We start from the raw sequence: 19517 nt of genomic DNA, 5'->3' as shown, positions 1-19517 counted from the left end.
GAGGTGGAAGTAACTCCTTGACTCTGTGGCGTGCCTTGTCATTAAACAGTGTAGTGTTGTATGTGGGAAGTCATTTAGCTCGTACTTCCCTAGAAACCTACAGCCTCTCCATCACTGCCTTAACCCTCTTTTGAATTAATCCTTCCTGAATTCTCACTTCGAATATATCGGATGGGCTCCTGTTTAGGGTAATGAATCCTGACATCAGACCTGAATTCTATCTTTTACCAGCTTGTACTTGCAGCTTCTCGTCCTGCAATCGTGCCTTGAATTTGTGCTGAGTATTTCCATCTTCAAATTGGGAGGTTGATTTTCACCAGGTGAGAATCAAGAACGACAGGCCACAGTCTTGCAATGAAAGGTTGGCTAATTTTGAACCGAGATAAAGAGAAATTTCTTCACTCAAATGTTTTACAAACTTAGAAATATTGTGCCATGCAGGGTTGTGGATGCTCAGTGATTGGGTATGTCCAAATCTGAGATCGGTAGATAGTTGGACACTTGGAGGAATAGGCAGGAAAGCGGAGTTGGAGTAGAAGATCGGCCATGATACTAATGCCTGGCTCAGCAGGCCCCAGTATGGCCACTCCTCCTATTTCTTATGTCCTTAGTTTGTGGTGTGAGTTTACGATGTTCCTTTTCATCTGTCAACTTTCGAGGCTGATAGGGTAGGCGGGAAAGCTGAGGGAAACACCTGCCTCAGCTGCTTCTGGGACCCCCCCCCCGATGCAATTCTGGGGAGATGGGGAGGCGATGGCTTAGTGGTATTATCATTAGACTATTAATCCAGAAACTCAGCTAACGCGCAGGGAATCTGGGTTTGAATCCCGCCACAGCAGGTGGTGAAATTTGAATTCAATAAAAAATATCTGGAATTAAAATCTACTGATGACCACGACGCCATTTCCCCGACACATAGCTGATTGTCGGGGAAAAACCCATCAGGTTCATTAATGTCCTTTTAGGGAAGGAAATCTGCCGCCCTTACCCGGTCTGGCCTACATATGACTCCAGAGCAACAGTAATGTGGTTGACTCTCAACCGCCCTCAAAGGGCAACTGGGGATGGGCAATAAATGCTGGCCAGCCAGTGACGCCCATGCCCCATGAATGAATAAAAAAAAATTCTGTGCCCATCAGACAGTGAACTGTTTGGCAATGGGGCTGCCCCCTAAACCCTCCCCCCTCCCCCACCCCTTTCCTCCCCATTCTCCAGTTCTGTCCATCTCCCAACACGTTCCCAAGCGTCCCATTAAATTCTAACCATCTTCTTTCTCTGCATCGTTTCCAGAGCTTGGACAGTGCCTCCTTGTGGAATAATTTCAATTATTCCGCAGGGGTCAGTCTGGGCGGAGTGTGAATGGGCAGTTGAGGACATTGCTGCCAAACCCGATTTGGAAACCCGCACGTGCGCTGTACTCCAGTGACCATCATCGGCTAAGGTGAAGAGGCGAAAGGAGTGAAATTAAGAGAATGTTTTAAAATAATTTTGAAGAGAGTTGAAAAAGTTTTGAATGGCAGCCAAAGCGTGACCAAAGTGGTTCCATTTTGTCAAAGAATGGTTGCTTTGAGGAGGAAATGAAACGTTGCAGTGACATAACTTGCACCAAAATAACTCCAAAGTATCATTGAATAAATTTAATTTATTTTATTAAATTAAGCCTCCCAATTTTCTTTCCGTTTGATTTGGAATGTGGTCCTTGCCCGCATGGGGTGTGCGCATGTCCATCAGACATGGCAGCAGTGCCATCTATGGTCCCATTGCTCTGTGGAATTCACTGTCGTCCGCTCAGATGCTAAGTTATTCCCACGGCCATAAGCTCCAAGCTTTAGAAATCAGGCAGAGAGGGTCACGAAGCTGGGCCTTGTTGTCAGAGGATTGAGTTCTGAGGAAGCGTTAGAAAAACATTCAGCCTTGAACCGAATGAAAGGATAGGCCTTTTTAACTTCTTCTTTCATTCATTGATAAATTTTGAAGGTTAAATGTATAGTGTGGCCAATCATAGTAAACTACTTGAATACCTACCCTGCTGTGTCTCAACAGCTTTCCTCCGTAGCGATATTAAATGTCAAATTGTGTCCTGGCTTAAGTCAAGCACTCCCTGATATGTGTCACTGCCAAAATACACTGTCGGTCATTTGAGATTCATTTCTGTCAAGTGTTTTCTTTCCCTTTTTAAATTTCTCCCCTTAGTGCTGAAAGCTCTGAGCCTTTGGTTCCATAAACTCCTGGACATAATAAATGACCATTCTCCAGTGTGGCCCCAGACAACAGCTACTAACAGGCCGTCCAACTACAAGAGGCATTATTGCTGAGTCTCTTTTAAATGCAATCTGCTCTTCCTAGTGTGGTTGATTCGATTTTGACGCCTTTCATTTCACTCCCCAGCTCAGGAATGTTGATGCCAGCTGTATTATCCCTCTCCCCAACCTTGAATCTGTTAACTGAGTTACAGATGGGAAATCGAAGGTGGTGCCTCGTGGTCAGCCTGATACGGTTGCACGTTGACTATACTGATGGAGCTATCGGGGCAGCTGGCATCCAGTTAGTTCTAAGCTTCTGGTTTGTGATGGGAATGTCAGGAGGTGTACTCGGAGGCCTGACATATCTCTGGTGATATCATTTGTGAAATGGAAACTTGATTAATATAAGTAAACCAAACCACTGATAAGCTTTAGAGTGACGAGCTATAATGGATAGTCTGTAAATTGTGGTCTATAAATGGGGTAGAATTTTAGTTGGAATCCATGCAGAATACATGGTCAATAAATACCTCTGATTGGCAATATCAAGAGAATTTAATTATCTGACCTGATGTTGGGGATTGAGGATGTTGGACTGGATAAAGGACATTCCCTCAGCCTTTCCAATCCCTGGTCTGAGCATCATTACATCCACATCTTTTCATACAAATAGAATCATGGGATGATTACAGCATAGAAGAGGCCATTCAGCCTGTCATTGCCTTGCCAACTCTCTGCAAGAGCAAACCAGCTGGTCCCACTATCCTCCTCTTCCCCTGTAGTCCTGCGAATTTTTTTTCTCTACAGGCTCTTGGCCAATTCCCTTGAGAAAGTCACGCTTGAATGTGTCTCCAGCACACACTCGGACAACGCATTCCGGGTTCTAACCACTCGCTGTGCAAAAATGTCTTTTTTCTGTTACCTTTGGTTCTTTTGCTATTTCCCTTAAATTGGTATCCTCTGGCTTGCGACCCTTCCATCAGTGGGAACTATTTCCTCGCAACTTCTCTCTAAGGAGCATAGCCCCAGCTTCTCCAACTTATCCACCCATTTTTTAAAAATCTTTTCAGCACTTTCGCTGAAGAGTGCCCTTTTAGTAATGGCTCAGGTGTGGTCCCTTGACTGGAGCCATCTGGTGCTGAAGTCAATGGATCGGTAAGATAATAGATCCGTTTCTGGCCTTGACCTTGACTTTGGCCTGGGTGGCATGAGGAGTACTACAACTGGTTTCAGCACCCTAGACTGGGGAAGGGAAAATCCTTCATGGTTCCCACCTCTGATCATTGAAATCACAGTAAACTATGTAAAAAAAAAATTTAAAAAGCAACAAACTTGTATTTAGTATCTTTCATGTCAATGGTGTGTCCAAACTCACTTTATAGCCAGTGGAGTATCTTTGAAGCGTAGACACTGGTAATGCAGGAAATACAAGTAGCCAAGTTACACAAGCCTTTGCACCCATGGCTGTTTTATTGACATTAGTTGGCCAGGGCACTGGGGAGCACTATCCTACTCTTTACTAAAGCCATGCAATCTTTACATCCAACTAAGGAGGCAGGCAGGCCCTTGGTTTAATGATTCTGAAAGGCAGCACTACTGACCAATGCCACCCATCCCCCTCCAGCCATCCAAGACCCTCAACCCCCTCAGACCAGAAGGCTGAATCCAAGAAAATACACAAATCGATAGTTTATCTTTGCTTGTTTAAAAAAATGCCGAGTTGAATACTTGTTGAAATCCAACCTTACTACTTGTCTGAATGCAAGATGGTAAATATTGCGAGTCCAGTACTGTCAGAACATTGCGGAGACTGAAAGTCGAGAAATGATACTTAAAATAGGGGAGGCAGTGGCTTTGTGCTATTATCGCTAGACTATTAATCCAGAAACTCAGCTGATGTTCTGGGGATCCAGATTCAAATCCCGCCACAGCATATGGTGGAATTTGAATTCAATAAATAAAAAATCTGGAATTAAGAATCTACTGTAGATTGTAGACAATCTACAATTGTCGATTGTCGGAAAAACCCATCTGGTTCATTAATTTCCTTTTAAGGAAGGAAATCTGCCATCCTCACCTGGTCTGGCCTACACGTGGCTCCAGAGCCACAGCAATGTGGTTGACTCTCAACTGCCCTCCAAGGGCAACTAGGGATGGGCAATAAATGCTGGCCAGCCAGCGACACCCATGTCCCATGAATGAATAAAAAACATTACGCCATCTCCCATTTCACTGAGCTGAGAACTCAGAGGCTCGCACTGTGGTATTGGGCGAGCAGGAGGATTCAAAGTAATAAATCCAGATTGTTTTAAAGAGATATCATTCCCACTGCTCTCTCACCCAGAACATGTCAAACTCCTTTTACAAATGTACACTGCTCCCATTGTCCTCAAAATATAACCAGGCCTTCAATTTTGCCAACTGTGTTATAAAAGCATTGTCAAATACACTGACGTATGACATAATTTAACAATGATGTGGAGATGCTGGCGTTGGACTGGGATGGGCACGGTGAGAAGTCTCACAACACCAGTTTAAAGTCCAGCAGGTTTGTTTGGAATCACAAGCTTTTGGAGCGCTGCTCCTTCATCAGATAAGTACTCAAACTTGTCACATTTGAATGTAACTTTTTAAAGTTTATGTAATCTGCATGTGAACCATCGCTCATTTTCACAAATGCAAAAGTAAAGAATCAGAGAAAACCACAATCTTGACTAAGCAACAATCTAAAAAGATTGCCTTTTAAATGTGTCAATTCCTTTAAAATACAGTGGATATCGGCGAGAGTCAAAATGAAAGCAACACTTGGCTTTAATATCCAAAAATGCAATTTTTTTTGGTGTGGAGAAAGCAGATGTCATGGTCTGGACGGCTGTACCATTCAGTGTCTCACACTGGTGATCCATCAAACCCAAAGTGTCTTGAGGTTTCAGACCAGCATATTTAAGCCTTTGTGTTGTTAGTTTGCGAGTGAGAAATTAAGCATTCTTGGTGCTATTTCCAGGGATTTTATTGAGGCCCGCACGTGTTCCAGGGCACTGTGAAAAGGAGAAGGTCCATTCAGATGGAGAGTAATATTAGCAATGAGCGGAGTGTCAACAATAGCGCATAGAAAGCGGGGCAGCAAACCAGCTCTCATTGTCCACTTCTTAAACTTTGCTGGTTTAGCCTTCCCTGTTGTGCGTTCCTCGGTGAATGTTTCTGCCGCATTAGCACCGATTCCAAACAATGCATGTTGCAGTCATTTGTTTCAATAATGATGTTGTGCACTGCACAACCTGTCTGGCTAGCATCCAGCTTTCTCTGACCACCAGCGTCTGCAAAGAAAGGAAGGGTCACGTTAATGTACGGACCCAGAATCCGCAGGCAAATAATAAAGGAGCATCCTTGACAGGGCAGTAGTGTTGGCTCCCATGGTGCAAAAGAAGCCCCAACCCCCCACTTCCCCCCAAGGCAATACCCGCACATGCTCAGCCCTACCCTGGGCAACTAGTTCCACAAATGGAGCTAAGAGTAGGAGTGAGGAGCCGTTTTGCCTGGGTGGGTGGGAGGTGGAGGTCTTCAAGCGCCAAGGGGCAGCCCAGCACTTGTATTTTATTCCATGTTTCCCTTTCCCCCACTTACACTTTGACCTTGCCCTCGGCGTTTGTGTGTGGCTTATTCAACTTTATTTCAGGTGGAAAGACTATTCTGGACTTTGGGGCACGCCCTGTCGTCTGGGTGTCCCCTGCCGTAGGCACGGTGTGTTTCATTGTAAATCCGCTGCTGCCTCTAACAGTACAGCATGCACTCAGTAAGGCACGGGAGAATTATCCTGGATTATGTGCTCAAGACATTCGCGGACTTGAACCAAATATGTTCTGTCTTGATGCTAAGAATGCTGCCACTGACTCACTACTAACGCTAGTGTAATGTATTGATGTTTGCTATGGACAGTTTCAGCCACTGTAGTTAGAAACATAGAAACTAGCAGCAGGAGTAGGCCATTCGGCCCTTCAAGCCTCCACCGCCTTTAATTTTGATCATGGCTGATCATCATATTCAATATCCTGATCCCGCCTTGCCCCCCTCATATCCCTTGATCCCTTCAGCCCCAAGAGCTACATCTAATTTCTTCTTGAAATCGCACTATGTTTTGGCCTCAACTACATTCTATGGTAGTGAATCCCACACATTCACCATCCTCTGGGTGAAGAAATTTCTCCTCATCTCAGTCCTAATAGAAACTTAGAAAAGACCACTATTGAATGATCTGCCGCCAGGCACTATCTGCTCATATGTGTGCAGTGGTTACTTGGGTCAAGTACATGTCAGGAGAGCAACCAATACGTATACAATGAGGCCTTAGCTAGAGCTTCAAGGAAGTTGCAGATAAATGTCTTACCGAGTGCAGTCGAAACCTTAGCTTTCAAGATGCAATAACGTGTAAGGATACAGAAACCTATTGATTAGTTGATTTCTGTCCTTTGATTGCATTGTTGGCTTTGGAATGGTTCTGATGAGTTCAGGTTGTGATCAGATAAGAACCCATTGTACAGTTCTGGTTAACAGGGATTCGGGTTTGAATTAGTGGCAAACATGCTCAGTGCTAAAATTATTCTGGATATGTGTATTCAGGTGGTTTCAGTCGAAGCCCTGGCCAGGGTCAGATTACCCAAAGTGATGTTTTAATCTTCTTTACACAAACTTGCTTAGCCTTCAGGTTTTAGAGGCTAGTTTCAGAGATTTAATATAGAAAAAAATAAAAGGTTTGAAGGAGAGGCTTCAGTAAAATATAGTATTTCATTGGGCGGGATTTTCCAGCCTCGCTCGCCCCGAAACCAGAAAATCCTACCCAAGGTCAACAGAGAGACGACACGATGGCACAGTGGTTAGCACTGCTGCCTCACAGCACCAGGGTTCCGGGTTCAATTCCAGCTTCGGGTCACTGTCTGTGTGGAGTTTGCACGTTCTCCCCGTGTCTGCGTGGGGTTCCTCCCAAGGTCCAAAGATGTGCAGGCTAGGTTGATTGGCCATGCTAAATTCATCCTAGTGTCAGGGGGATTAGCAGGGTAAATGCGTGGTGTTGCGGGCATAGGACCTGGGTGGGATTGTGGTCGGTACAAACTCGATGGGCTAAATGGCCTCCTTCTGTACAATAGGGATTCTACGGATTCTCTGACCTTTCCATGCTCCGCCCCTCACCCGCTCCATTCCCCATGGTGGGCAGACCAGTAAAATTTACCCCATTGTGTTTTAAACTTAGTCGATGGAGTCAATTTCTTCTTAAGGAAGCTAGAAAAATAGTTATATTGGTGGAAAAACCACTCAGCTGCCTGCACCCACCTGCTGATCACAAGCCAACTTGGTTGATGAATTCCGTTTAGTTTTCAATTTGGTTTGTAACGAAACCTTGTCTCTTCTTTCTGAAGGGGGAGTCTGTTCTCTCTGTGCGTTTGGATGGTGAGAATACAGTCAAGGAAGACGTAACCCACTACCTGGTGTTCTCTGGCTCCAGTCAACATCATTTAACCAGTACACAGAGGATAGACCGGAATACCTTGCAGACTGTCACTCCTGGTAAGTGAGAATACCCTGCCCCTTTTATTGTGGTTGTTACTGCTTCTCCTTCCTCAATTGCCACTTTACATGCCAGCTTCAGCAGGTAGAAAATGAAATAGCTCAAGCATACAGTGACACAGTGGTTAGCACTGCTGCCTCACAGCGCCAGAGATCTGAGTTCGATTCTGACCTTGGGTGACTGTCTTTGTGTGGAGTTTGCACATTCTCCCCGTGTCTGCGTGGGAGCTCCGGTTTCCTCCCACGGTCCAAAGGAGTGCGTGCGGGTTAGGTGGATTGGCTGCGTTAAATTGCCCCTTAGTGTCCTAAAATGTGTCAGTTAGGAGGATTAGCAGGGTAAATGTGTGGGATCATGGGGATAGGGCAGGGGGGTGGGCCTGGGTAAGATGCTCTGTCAGAGAGTCGGTGCAGACTCAGTGGGCTGAATGGCCTCCTTCTGCATTGTACGGACTCTATTCTACAAGAAGGATGTTAAATTGTTAGCGACATTGTGTTTCTGATGTGATAGCCGACATGCCTCTGATTATTTGATTGACCCTGCTTCAAAGCAGCCACAGGGCGTCAGTGCTCTGTAAATTCAGTGTATTATAGAGTGAGGAAATGATGTATTCCAAAATGAATTTTTATATAATAGGCTGGTCTTCATTGAGATCATCATAAACAGTTTTAAATGGACAATCATCAATCTGTTTGTGTTCCTGATGATGTCAACTAGGTTTGAGCTGTGACCTTATTCTCATTTATTTCCCTGCGATGGAACCTCTCCCCATCCTGTCAAACAATTAATTAAAGGCTGATTGTCCACCACTCCCTGGTGTTCCCTATTTTTAGTTTGTTAGCAAATTGTGCCCAGTTACACAAACTACTTAAAAAGGGGTGGAGTGATTATGGTTCCTTGTACACCTTATCCTCAAACTATAACCCCTGGTTCTGAACTCCTCCCATCATTGGGAACATTCTTTCTGAATCTACCCTGTCTAATCCTGTTAAAATTTAATAAGTTTCTATGAGATTCCTCTCACTCTTCTAAACTCCAATGAATATAATCCTAACCTCTCCTCATATGACAGACCTGCCGTCCCAAGAATCAGCCTGGTAAACCTTCACTGCACTCCCACCAGGAGGTCTCGGGCTAATGATTGGGGAATATGGGTTCAAATCCCATCCCGGCAGCTGGTGGAATTTAATTCTGGGGTTGTTAGTGATGGTGACGATGAAACTATTACTGTGTTGTAAAAACCCATCTGGTTCATGAGGAATGACTGGAGAAGAAAATCTGCCATCCTTGCCTGGTGTGGCCTACACGTGACTCCAGACTCGCAGCATTACAGCAGACTCTTAACTGCCCTCTGAAATGGTTTAACAAGCCACTCGGTTCAAGAGCAATGAAGGATGGGTTTGCTGGCCTTGCGTGTGACGTGCACATCCCATGAATGAATAAAACAAAGTGTTTCTGAAGTTCAGTCACTCTTGTAGTGTGGGAAATGTTTATTCTGATTCATGCACATACCCACTGCCCATCAGTCCTGCTCTGTAAACTATTTCCTTCCTCTATTCGCTTCCAAAAGGGAAGTCAAGCATTGCTCTATAACCTCCACCCCTATCCCCAATTGCTCTTTCTCAATAGCTGCTGTTAGCAATTCCTTTTAAACGTGCTAATTGACCCCGAGTCAGCTCCCTTTTCTGTCGAGCTCATTTGGAAGCCTGAGCTAGAGATGGCTTTATGAAGGTCTGTGGGTGATATTTATCAAAAGCGATGATCATTGCTGCATGGAGTGGCCAAAAGGCCCAAGTTATTTTTCTTGTTTTGCTTGTTGGGTTTCTCTTGAGGAAGCGTTATTAAATAAACATGCAGAAGTTTTTCAGTAGCTAACTCTCCAGTGATGGCAAGTTTTAATGGAATATCTTAAATCATAAATGCTCAGAATGGGTCAAGATGGGAAATGTTGGCTGTCACCTCCTCCCCTTCTGTTTTGACACTCTGTTTGTTTGGCTCTTATTCGGCCCTGCACTTTGTATCCTAACACAGGACTGACACAATAGCTTTTCATTGAGTCAGGCAGTTCCAAGTTTCTGCCAGTCCTGGAACATAGGTTGTCAGTCGTGAGATAGGGTGGCATGAGCTGTTTATCAGCTTCTGTCTATCCAAGGCCACTTCCCTCGGAATATCCATTGGTTCTTATCTGAGCATTGTAAGTGTTTTTATTTAAACTTCAGCTGTCCGTTCGTGCAGAGGCACTGACTCTGAACAACTCTCTGCATTCAGAGATTTGGATAGAGGAATGATCCCACATCTGGTACCTCGCCCAATTGAGAGCCTTGAGCGCGTGCGTTGGCAGGGTGCACAACCATTAAGCCATGAGAAAAGAATCCAATCCTTCACCAAAGCACAAATACATGCGGGGGAATCACATGATGATGGTCAAACATGGACATTCTACCAGCCTTTCGGTCCCCCCTCCCCAAGGTTCATTGAGACTATTAATGTTACTCCCTCCCGCCTCCCCCTCTCCCCAAAACGGTGTCTGGAAGCCAGTTCAGCACAGACTTCGGACTGATCCAGGAAATTCCATTTTCAAATTTTCTATCTTCTATTATATGAATAGGCTCCTAAATAGAACATAGAACAGTACAGCACAGAACAGGCCCTTCGGCCCACGATGTTGTGCCGAGCTTTATCTGAAACCAAGATCAAGCTATCCCACTCCCTATCATCCTGGTGTGCTCCATGTGCCTATCCAATAACCGCTTAAATGTTCCTAACGTGTCTGACTCCACTATCACTGCAGGCAGTCCATTCCACACCCCAACCACTCTCTGCGTAAAGAACCTACCTCTGATATCCTTCCTATATCTCCCAGGCTTTAACTGCATTCTCCTGTTGGTGTAATGGACAATTTTGATTTAATATTTCAGATCAGGGCGAGCGCGGTGGCACAGCGGTTATTACTGCTGCCTCACAGCGCCAGGGACCCAGGTTTGATTCCGGCCTCGGTCACTGTCTGTATGGAGCCTGCACGTTCTCCCTGTATCTGCATGGGTTTCCTACAATCCAAAGATGTGAAGGTTAGGTGGATTGGCCATGCTAAATTGTCCCTCAGTGTCCCAAGGTGTGTAGGTTTGGTGGATTAGCCATGGTAAATCAGTGGTAGGGCGTGCCTTGGTAAGTTGCTCTGTCGGAGAATCGGTGCAGACTGGATGGCCTGAATGTTTTCCTTTTGCACTGTACGGATTTTATGATTAGTTTCTGCTGCTGGTTGCAAACCTCTTTGTTTTTGTATCAGTTACTTCATGATCTCAAAAACACGGGGAAAGTTAGAACCCAGAAAATGGTTAAATTCGGGGGGCGATTAAGAAAAGTAGTCTGTTTTTAATTTGAACATCACTGAATCCCAAGAAAATAACCAATTACTTGGCTATTGGAGCGGCACAGTGGTTCGCGCTGCCGCCTCACAGCGCCAGGGACCCAGGTTCGATTCCCAGCTTCGGTCACTATCTGTGCTGAGTCTGTGGGTTTCCTCCGGGTTCTCCAGTTTCCCCCCACAGTCCGAAAGACGCGCTGGTGAGGTGCATTGGCCATGCTAAATTCTCCCTCAGTGTACCCGGCAGGAGTGTGGCGACTACGGGATTTTCACAGTAACTTCATTGCAGTGTTAATGTAAGCCTATTTGTGACACTACTAAATAAACTTAACTTACCAAGAAGATAAATGGCAACTATTATTTACATCAGTCACAGATCTCGTGTTTGCAGACTCAAAAACAGCCATTTCAAAAAGTAATGTTGAGTTTTATGGCCTCAAAACACTATCAACAATAAGGTATTTCAATAGTATTTGTGAATGGGCTGTGCACTGCAGAATATTTGATGGCTGAAGTTAATAGTTAAAGTATTATCACGATCACTTCTACATCATAAAGCCAAATGTTGTTTAAAAAGTTGAACTAAGGTATTTAAAAATACACGGGTTCAAAAACAGGAAAATTAAATAGTTCATAAAATATAATTTTGCAATATGTGCTTATGCATAGCACATAGTGATTGCAGTTTATTTGTTGTTGAGACTCATCATAGAAGCTGCGGTGCAGAAGGAGGCCATTTGGCCCATCGAGCCTCTACCAACGACAATCCCTAGTTCCCCTGACTTAACTAAGGGGCAATTTTATCACGGCCAATCAACCTGACCCGCACATCTTTGGACTGTGGGAGGAAACCGGAGCACCCGGAGGAAACCCATGCAGACATGGGGAGAACATGCAAACTCCACACAGATAGTGACCCGAGGCCAGAATCGAACCTGGGTCCCTGGAGCTGTGAGGCAGCAGTGCTAACCACTGTGCCACCGTGCTGCCCCAGTGTGAATCCTGATTATTAGGTATGATGCAAGTTCATCCTTGGACCAGAGTTGTGTTGGAAAATTATGGTACGTTCCGGGCGGATGTTGGTATTTACCGATTCATCACCATTGGCATCCAAAAAATACAGGAATTCATTTTTTGGTATTTTTTTGCGGTTTAATACAACAGGAATTTACTTTCCCAGATCTAGTGGGAATTTTCCCCCCACAGGTTCATGGCATTAGTGAGGTGCCTCCCAAAGCTCTGAGGTTCACTTTTTGTTGCTTTCTCTCAAATCTCAACACGTTATCGAGTTTCACACGTGTGTGTTAACTATTGCAGCAGCTGTTGCTCTCGGTTACAGTGGAATGAGGGAGAGACCAAAGCCTCGGCAATGAAGTTTTGTACTCTGAAATTATATTCCATCTGTCGGCATATGTGCTTTGCAGTGTAGCCTCTTCCATTGCCATTATACTGGGTGCATTCATGTCATGGCAGTTTGCAGAAAGCAGTACTCCCAACTAACAAAATTCCACCTTCTCTACACGCTGGCACATGGGATCGGCATGGTAGCAAAGTGGTTAGCACTGCTGCCTCACAGCGCCAGGGACCCAGGTTCGATTCCTGGCTTGGGTGACTGTCTGTGCGGAGTCTGCACGTTCTCCCAGTGTCTGCGTGGGTTTCCTCCGGGTGCTCCTGTTTCCTCCCACAGTCTGAAATGCGTGCTTGTTAGGTGCATTGGCCATGCCAAATTCTCCCTCAGTGACCCGAACAGGCACTGGAGTGTGGCGACTAGGGGATTTTCACAGTAATTTCGTTGCAGTGTTAATGTAAGCCTACTTGTGACACTAAATAAACTATCTAAACTAGACAATGTGACCTGCTGATCCACATGTACCGATCTTTGAAGGGGGCCAGGACAAGGTGATCAAGCTGTTAATTAAAGCATATATCTTTATGGATAGAGGCATAGAATCATAAAACCTCTACAGTGCAGGAGGAGACCATTCAGCCCATCAAGCCCATTCAGCCCATCAAGACTCTTTGGCAGACTATCTTACCCAGGCCCTTTTGTCTCACTCTATCCCCATAACCCCACGCAGTTCCCTTGCGTTCTTCTAACCTACACATTTTGGGACACTAAAGGGCAATTTACCATAGCCAATCAAACCTGCACATCTTTGGACGTGGATTACAAAAGCTGACTCTCTATAAATCACTGGTTATGCCTTAGCTGGAATATTGTATCCAATTCTGGGCATAATACATTAGGACATTTGCAAACCAAAGAAGGATTCGAGAAACTGAGACTTATCTTCGCACTGAGGAAATTAAGGGCAGATTTGCTCAAGGTGTTCAAAATTGAGGCTGTTTGCTGGAATAACTAAGTAGAAACTGACCGATCGAAGCAGAATCAATGGTAACTTTCAAAAGGGAATGGCAGGACTATGGGGAAAGAACTTTCTATCAAAGAACAGGCAAATGCTCTGTGGGGAGATGGTCTTCCCCTCTGCTGCAATATCCTGTGAAAATGAAAGCCCAGCATTTTAATTCATCGAATCCCTACAGTGCAGAAGGAGGCCATTCGGCCCATCGAGTCTGCACCGGCCACAATCCCACCCAAGCCCTATTCCCGTAACCCCACATATTTCCCCTGCTAATCTCCCTGACATTAGGGTCAATTTAGCATGGCCAAACCATCTAACCTGGACTGTGGGGGGAGACTGGAGCACCCGAAAGAAACCCACGCAGACAGAGGGAGAATGTGCAAACTCCACACAGACAGTCACCCAAGGCCGGAATTGAACCCAGGTCCCTGGCGCTGTGAGGCAGCAGTGCTAACCACTGTGCCACCGTGCTGAATCATAGCATCTCTACAGTGCAGAAGGAGGCCATTTGGCCTATTGAGTCTTCACCTAATCTTTGACAGAGTATTTTACCTAGGCCCCCACCCCTGCTCTATCCCCATAACCCCACACATTTACCATGGCTAATCCATCTAACTTGTATATCTTGGGGAAACTAATGGACAATTTAGCATGGCCAATCCACCTACCCTGCACATCTTTGGACAGTGGGAGGAACCAGAAGAAACCCACCGGGAGAATGTGCAAAATCCACACTGATAGTCACCCAAGGCTGGAACCGAACCCAAGTCCCTGGCGCTGTGAGGCAGCAGTGCTAACCACTGTACCGCCGTCCCGCCTTAATTGTGGGTTGCCTTTGAGTGAAGACCATGTCATTTGTAAGTATATGAATTCCATGCTGCCCTCTGCTGTGTTTGCAGCATTTCCAAAGTGAAAGTACCTTTCAAGTGATGGTGTGTCATTTAACTTTATTTTTGATGAATGATAATCTGAGTCTTGCGACCTGACCTGGTTGCAATTAAGTTATTTTATTGTACTCAATAATGTGATAGAATCCCAATCTAATTGTCTGTGTTTCCTCAAAGAACACCATGAAAGAAAGGTTACGCTATACTTAACGTTTTTGAAAGCTATAAATTAATAGATTTCCTTTAGAATCACAATTATGTGGGCTGATTTTAATCTTCAAACCTGCATAATAAAGGCCGTTGTACCTTGGCCTTTTAAGATATATACTGGTTGGAAGAAGGAAGTGCTGCTTTATATTTACATTTCTCTTGCTTCAACTTGGAGGCTGATTCGGTAAATAGAAACCCAGTAGCCAGTCCATGTGTCCTTCTCTGTTTCCAAATGAACCATCAGTGACAGGTCAAAGACCGAGGGCAAAATTTTATGTTCCCCGTTGACGGGTTTGGAGGCGTGGCGGCACTGGAGCCATAAAGCTTCTGGAGTGGCCTTCCCACTATTCTCTTGTCCACCCCAACCTCACTGCAATTTAATGGGGCGGGAGGGGATGGGTGATGCCTAGTCTGGCCTGTGTGCTGTTGCCCCAGTTGATGCCCCAGTTGAAGTGGCCAATTCTCTCCCCCCCCCACCCACAGAGTCTGATCCCGGAGTATGCTTTAGCCTAACACCGCCACCCATCCTACATTCTCCAACACCCTCGATCACACCCCTTCCTCTGGCCACTACCCTGGACCTTACCTGACCTCCCTGTTTTGAGACCCCCCACGTTTGCCTGGTTCCGGACCCAGACTCCCGTGGCTTGGATTCTAGGGACTGCTTACAGTGCCAGTCCTGTCCCCCCACAACTTCTGACGGAGCAGGGACTGGAGAACTACTGGTCGATCCAACTGTGTTTTGGGAAAGTTAAGTGTCCACGGGGCAGCCAGTGTTCAGGGCAATGCCACCAACACAATCATAAGGGAAACCTCACCATTTTTTAAAAATCCTGCCCCGTTGAGATGATTCTTTGAAGAAACTACGAACTTGCAAACGGTGGCTGAGATGGCCCAATGTGTCACATGTGCTGAAGCCATGCTGTAAATTTACATCCTTAACCAAACACCAAGCCAGCTTAGTATGTAGTGGTGCATGGCACTGAGGTCACCTGTTCTGGAGACAGGAGACCAGACCTGTGAAAACTGCTGTGAGCTCTTGGAAGGTTGCCTAAGGAGATTTGTATTCTAAAAAGAACAAGCGAGTTAAGTTGAGATAAAAAGGGATAGAGCAGATATCTAAACAAGGCAAACGCCAAGTTGTGTGTAATATAAAATGAAAAAAGTTAGCGCAATCAAAACGAAGAAGAAAATTCAACAGAAATTCACTTCAAACATGTGCCCTTATGTTTGTACATATTAGTATAACTATGGACAGACAGAAGCAACTGTACCGAGGGACTGGAATCTCAGGAATCTGAATCTGCTGTTTGCTGAGAGCAAATAAAAGATTGAGGTTTTTGTGGGCAAGACAAAGGCTGCCCCCAAGTTAATGTTCGCTGCACCAATCTTGCTTCAATGATTGATGATGAACTCTGCATTTCGGACTTGCTCACGCAAGTAGCAGAAGTAATTTGCAAGAAATGTGGGAAGTTTTGGCAGCTTGGACCTTTTTTTCTCCCCCCTCCGGCTGTGGAATTACGAAGCTCTTACAGCAGCTCTTGGTTCATGCCATAATCAGTCGCTCACGTGGCCCCTGCAGCAGCCATGATGTGGGTTCGACAGTCACGAAGAGGGAAACACTTGAGACATCCTCTGACGGAAGTGAAATGGGAGATATTTCAAAAGGTTATGCACTCATCATTTGAATAATTTCAGAAGCAGGAATTGTGCACAATTTATTCAGTTGATAAAAATAGCAATTTCTGAACGACTCACTACTTAGTATTCTCGCCATATGTTCTTTCCAACAGTCTTAAAAGATTTATTTCCTATTTGTAACTTTTAAGATAACGCAGGATAACTGAACTGGAAGATTTTATTTACTCACCATTGTAGCAAGGTTCATAAATTCATTTCCAGTTTTAAAAGTTTTTAAAATTTTATTTTAGTGTCACAAGTAGGCTTACATTAACACTGCAATTTTTTTTATTCATGTGGGAAATGGGCGTCACTGGCTGGCCAGCATTTATTGCCCATTCCAAGTTGCCCGAGGGCAGTTGAGAGTTAACCACATTGCTGTGGCTCTGGAGTCACATGTAGGCCAGACCAGGTAAGGATGGCAGATTTCCTTCCCTAAAGAACGTTAGTGAAATGAAGTTACTGTGAAAATCCCCTAGTTGCCACACTCTAGTGTCTGTTTGGGTGCACTGAGGGAGAATTTAGCGTGGCCAATGCACTTAACCAGCACGTCTTTCGGACTGTGGGAGGAAACCCACGCAGACACGGGGAGAATGTGCAGAGTCTGCACAGACAGTGGCCCAAGCTGGGAATCGAACGCGGATCTCTGGTGCTGTGAGGCAGCAGTGCTAACCACTGTGCCACCCCCAGTTCAGCTCCAAGTAATGATCACGGGGGATGATGCATTTGCATTCATGTGGCACTCTATGTCAAAGCACCTGACTCGAGAACTACTTCTGCTCCGCTGTGGGGGGAGCCGTCAGTTCCTGTTTGTCCTGCGTTTAATTGAAGCTGAAATGATGCATAGCAATGACAAATCAGTAACAAGGGACCACCGACTCAATTCTTATTCCTGAGGGTGAGGTTGGCAGCAAAGCTTCCCAAAGAGAGTGAGGAGATTATAGAATGCTTCACTACAAGTGGCTTTTGAGGGCCGGATTGCTGCGTCATTTAAAAGGGAACTGGATAAGCATTTGAAAGTGAAGGATGGAAACGAAGACGGGAAAATAGGATTTGAGTGGGTAACTCCTGTTTGAGTTGCTTCAAGCAGAATGGTTGGAAAGCCCCCACCTCCCCCCCCCCCCCCCTGGTTCTGTGCGGCAGGCTTTATACTTCATTGTGATTAATAAAACACCACCACCTGGAGCTAGTTTATACTACTGGGCGTGAGTGCTGTAATACAAGTTGCGCTGTATGGGCTGGGCCAGCCAAGAACCAAAAGATTGTGCAACTACATGTCAAATGTTCTTAATTGGCTGTAAAGTGCTTTGGAACATCCTGAGATTGTGGAAGGCGCTATACAAATACACGTTTCAGTTCATTCGCAGCTGAGTTAGATATTTTATTAACTCGTGTCACTTTACCAACTGCGCAATATCTGGCCTCTTTGGTACCAGTGCGCTCTGGGGAAATGGTAAATTGTCTCATAACTCAGAAATTCTGATTTTTTTTTTCCAAGCACGAGACAAATGCTGTGTGGTACAAAGGCCATTCGATACAATGATTAATGTGCATTAGAATGGTGTCCATTTCAAAGATCATTTTATAAAATAAAAATAAACTAGTTGTACAGTTGCCAGCGCGCAGAACGATATTCCAGTTAATGTGAATCTTATTTTCGGGCAAATTCCTGATGCCTCTTTATCTTGGTGTTGTTTTTATAAATGACCCTCATTCTAATGAAAATGTGGCCTTGTTTTACAATCTGCATTTTATATTTTCTCCCCGCCTCCCCCACCCCAACCCGTCTGTCTCTTTCTCTGTCTCTTTCTCTGTCTCTTTCTCTGTCTCTTTCTCTGTCTCTTTCTCTGTCTCTTTCTCTGTCTCTTTCTCTGTCTCTTTCTCTGTCTCTTTCTCTGTCTGTCTCTCTGTCTGTCTCTCTGTCTGTCTCTCTGTCTGTCTCTCTGTCTGTCTCTCTGTCTGTCTCTCTGTCTGTCTCTCTGTCTGTCTCTCTGTCTCTCTCTCTGTCTGTCTCTCTCTGTCTCTCTCTCTGTCTCTCTCTCTGTCTCTCTCTGTCTCTCTCTCTGTCTCTCTCTCTGTCTCTCTGTCTGTCTCTCTGTCTGTCTCTCTGTCTGTCTCTCTGTCTGTCTCTCTGTCTGTCTCTCTGTCTCCCCCTCTCTGTCTCCGCCTCCCTCTCTCTCCGCCTCCCTCTCTCTCCGCCTCCCTCTCTCTCCGCCTCCCTCTCTCTCCGCCTCCCTCTCTCTCCGCCTCCCTCTCTCTCCGCCTCCCTCTCTCTCCGCCTCCCTCTCTCTCCGCCTCCCTCTCTCTCCGCCTCCCTCTCTCTCCGCCTCCCTCTCTCTCCGCCTCCCTCTCTCTCCGCCTCCCTCTCTCTCCGCCTCCCTCTCTCTCCGCCTCCCTCTCTCTCCGCCTCCCTCTCTCTCCGCCTCCCTCTCTCTCCGCCTCCCTCTCTCTCCGCCTCCCTCTCTCTCCGCCTCCCTCTCTCTCCGCCTCCCTCTCTCTCCGCCTCCCTCTCTCTCCGCCTCCCTCTCTCTCCGCCTCCCTCTCTCTCCGCCTCCCTCTCTCTCCGCCTCCCTCTCTCTCCGCCTCCCTCTCTCTCCGCCTCCCTCTCTCTCCGCCTCCCTCTCTCTCCGCCTCCCTCTCCTCTCTCGCCTCCCTCTCTCTCCGCCTCCCTCTCTCTCCGCCTCCCCCCCTCTCCGCCTCCCCCCTCTCCGCCTCCCCCCCTCTCCGCCTCCCCCCCTCTCCGCCTCCCCCCCTCTCCGCCTCCCCCCTCTCCGCCTCCCCCCCTCTCCGCCTCCCCCCCTCTCCGCCTCCCCCCCTCTCCGCCTCCCCCCTCTCCGCCTCCCCCCTCTCCGCCTCCCCCCTCTCCGCCTCCCCCCCTCTCCGCCTCCCCCCTCTCCGCCTCCCCCCCTCTCCGCCTCCCCCCCTCTCCGCCTCCCCCCCTCTCCGCCTCCCCCCCTCTCCGCCTCCCCCCCTCTCCGCCTCCCCCCTTCCGCCTCCCCCCCTCTCCGCCTCCCCCCCTCTCCGCCTCCCCCCCTCTCCGCCTCCCCCCCTCTCCGCCTCCCCCCCTCTCCGCCTCCCCCCTCTCCGCCTCCCCCCCTCTCCGCCTCCCCCCTCTCCGCCTCCCCCCCTCTCCGCCTCCCCCCCTCTCCGCCTCCCCCCTCTCCGCCTCCCCCCCTCTCCGCCTCCCCCCCTCTCGCCTCCCCCCCTCCCGCC

The 19517-nt window shown here is 46.7% G+C and overlaps 1 protein-coding gene across 6 annotated transcripts in view; it reads left to right on the top strand.

Moving 5' to 3' along the window:
• LOC144511194 (A-kinase anchor protein 13-like) overlaps positions 1-19517 on the top strand; it is a 441197-nt gene that overhangs the window by 129461 nt on the left and 292219 nt on the right. For all 6 annotated transcript variants that reach the window (XM_078241273.1, XM_078241272.1, XM_078241271.1 and 3 more), the window contains exon 4: positions 7655-7802. In XM_078241273.1, the coding sequence (XP_078097399.1) occupies positions 7655-7802 (148 nt within the window). The remainder of the gene's footprint in view (positions 1-7654; positions 7803-19517) is intronic.

This window comes from Mustelus asterias, chromosome 24 (genome assembly GCF_964213995.1).
Source record: "Mustelus asterias chromosome 24, sMusAst1.hap1.1, whole genome shotgun sequence".
Classification (NCBI taxonomy): Eukaryota; Metazoa; Chordata; class Chondrichthyes; order Carcharhiniformes; family Triakidae; genus Mustelus; species Mustelus asterias.
This window is presented reverse-complemented; position numbering and strand designations above follow the sequence as displayed.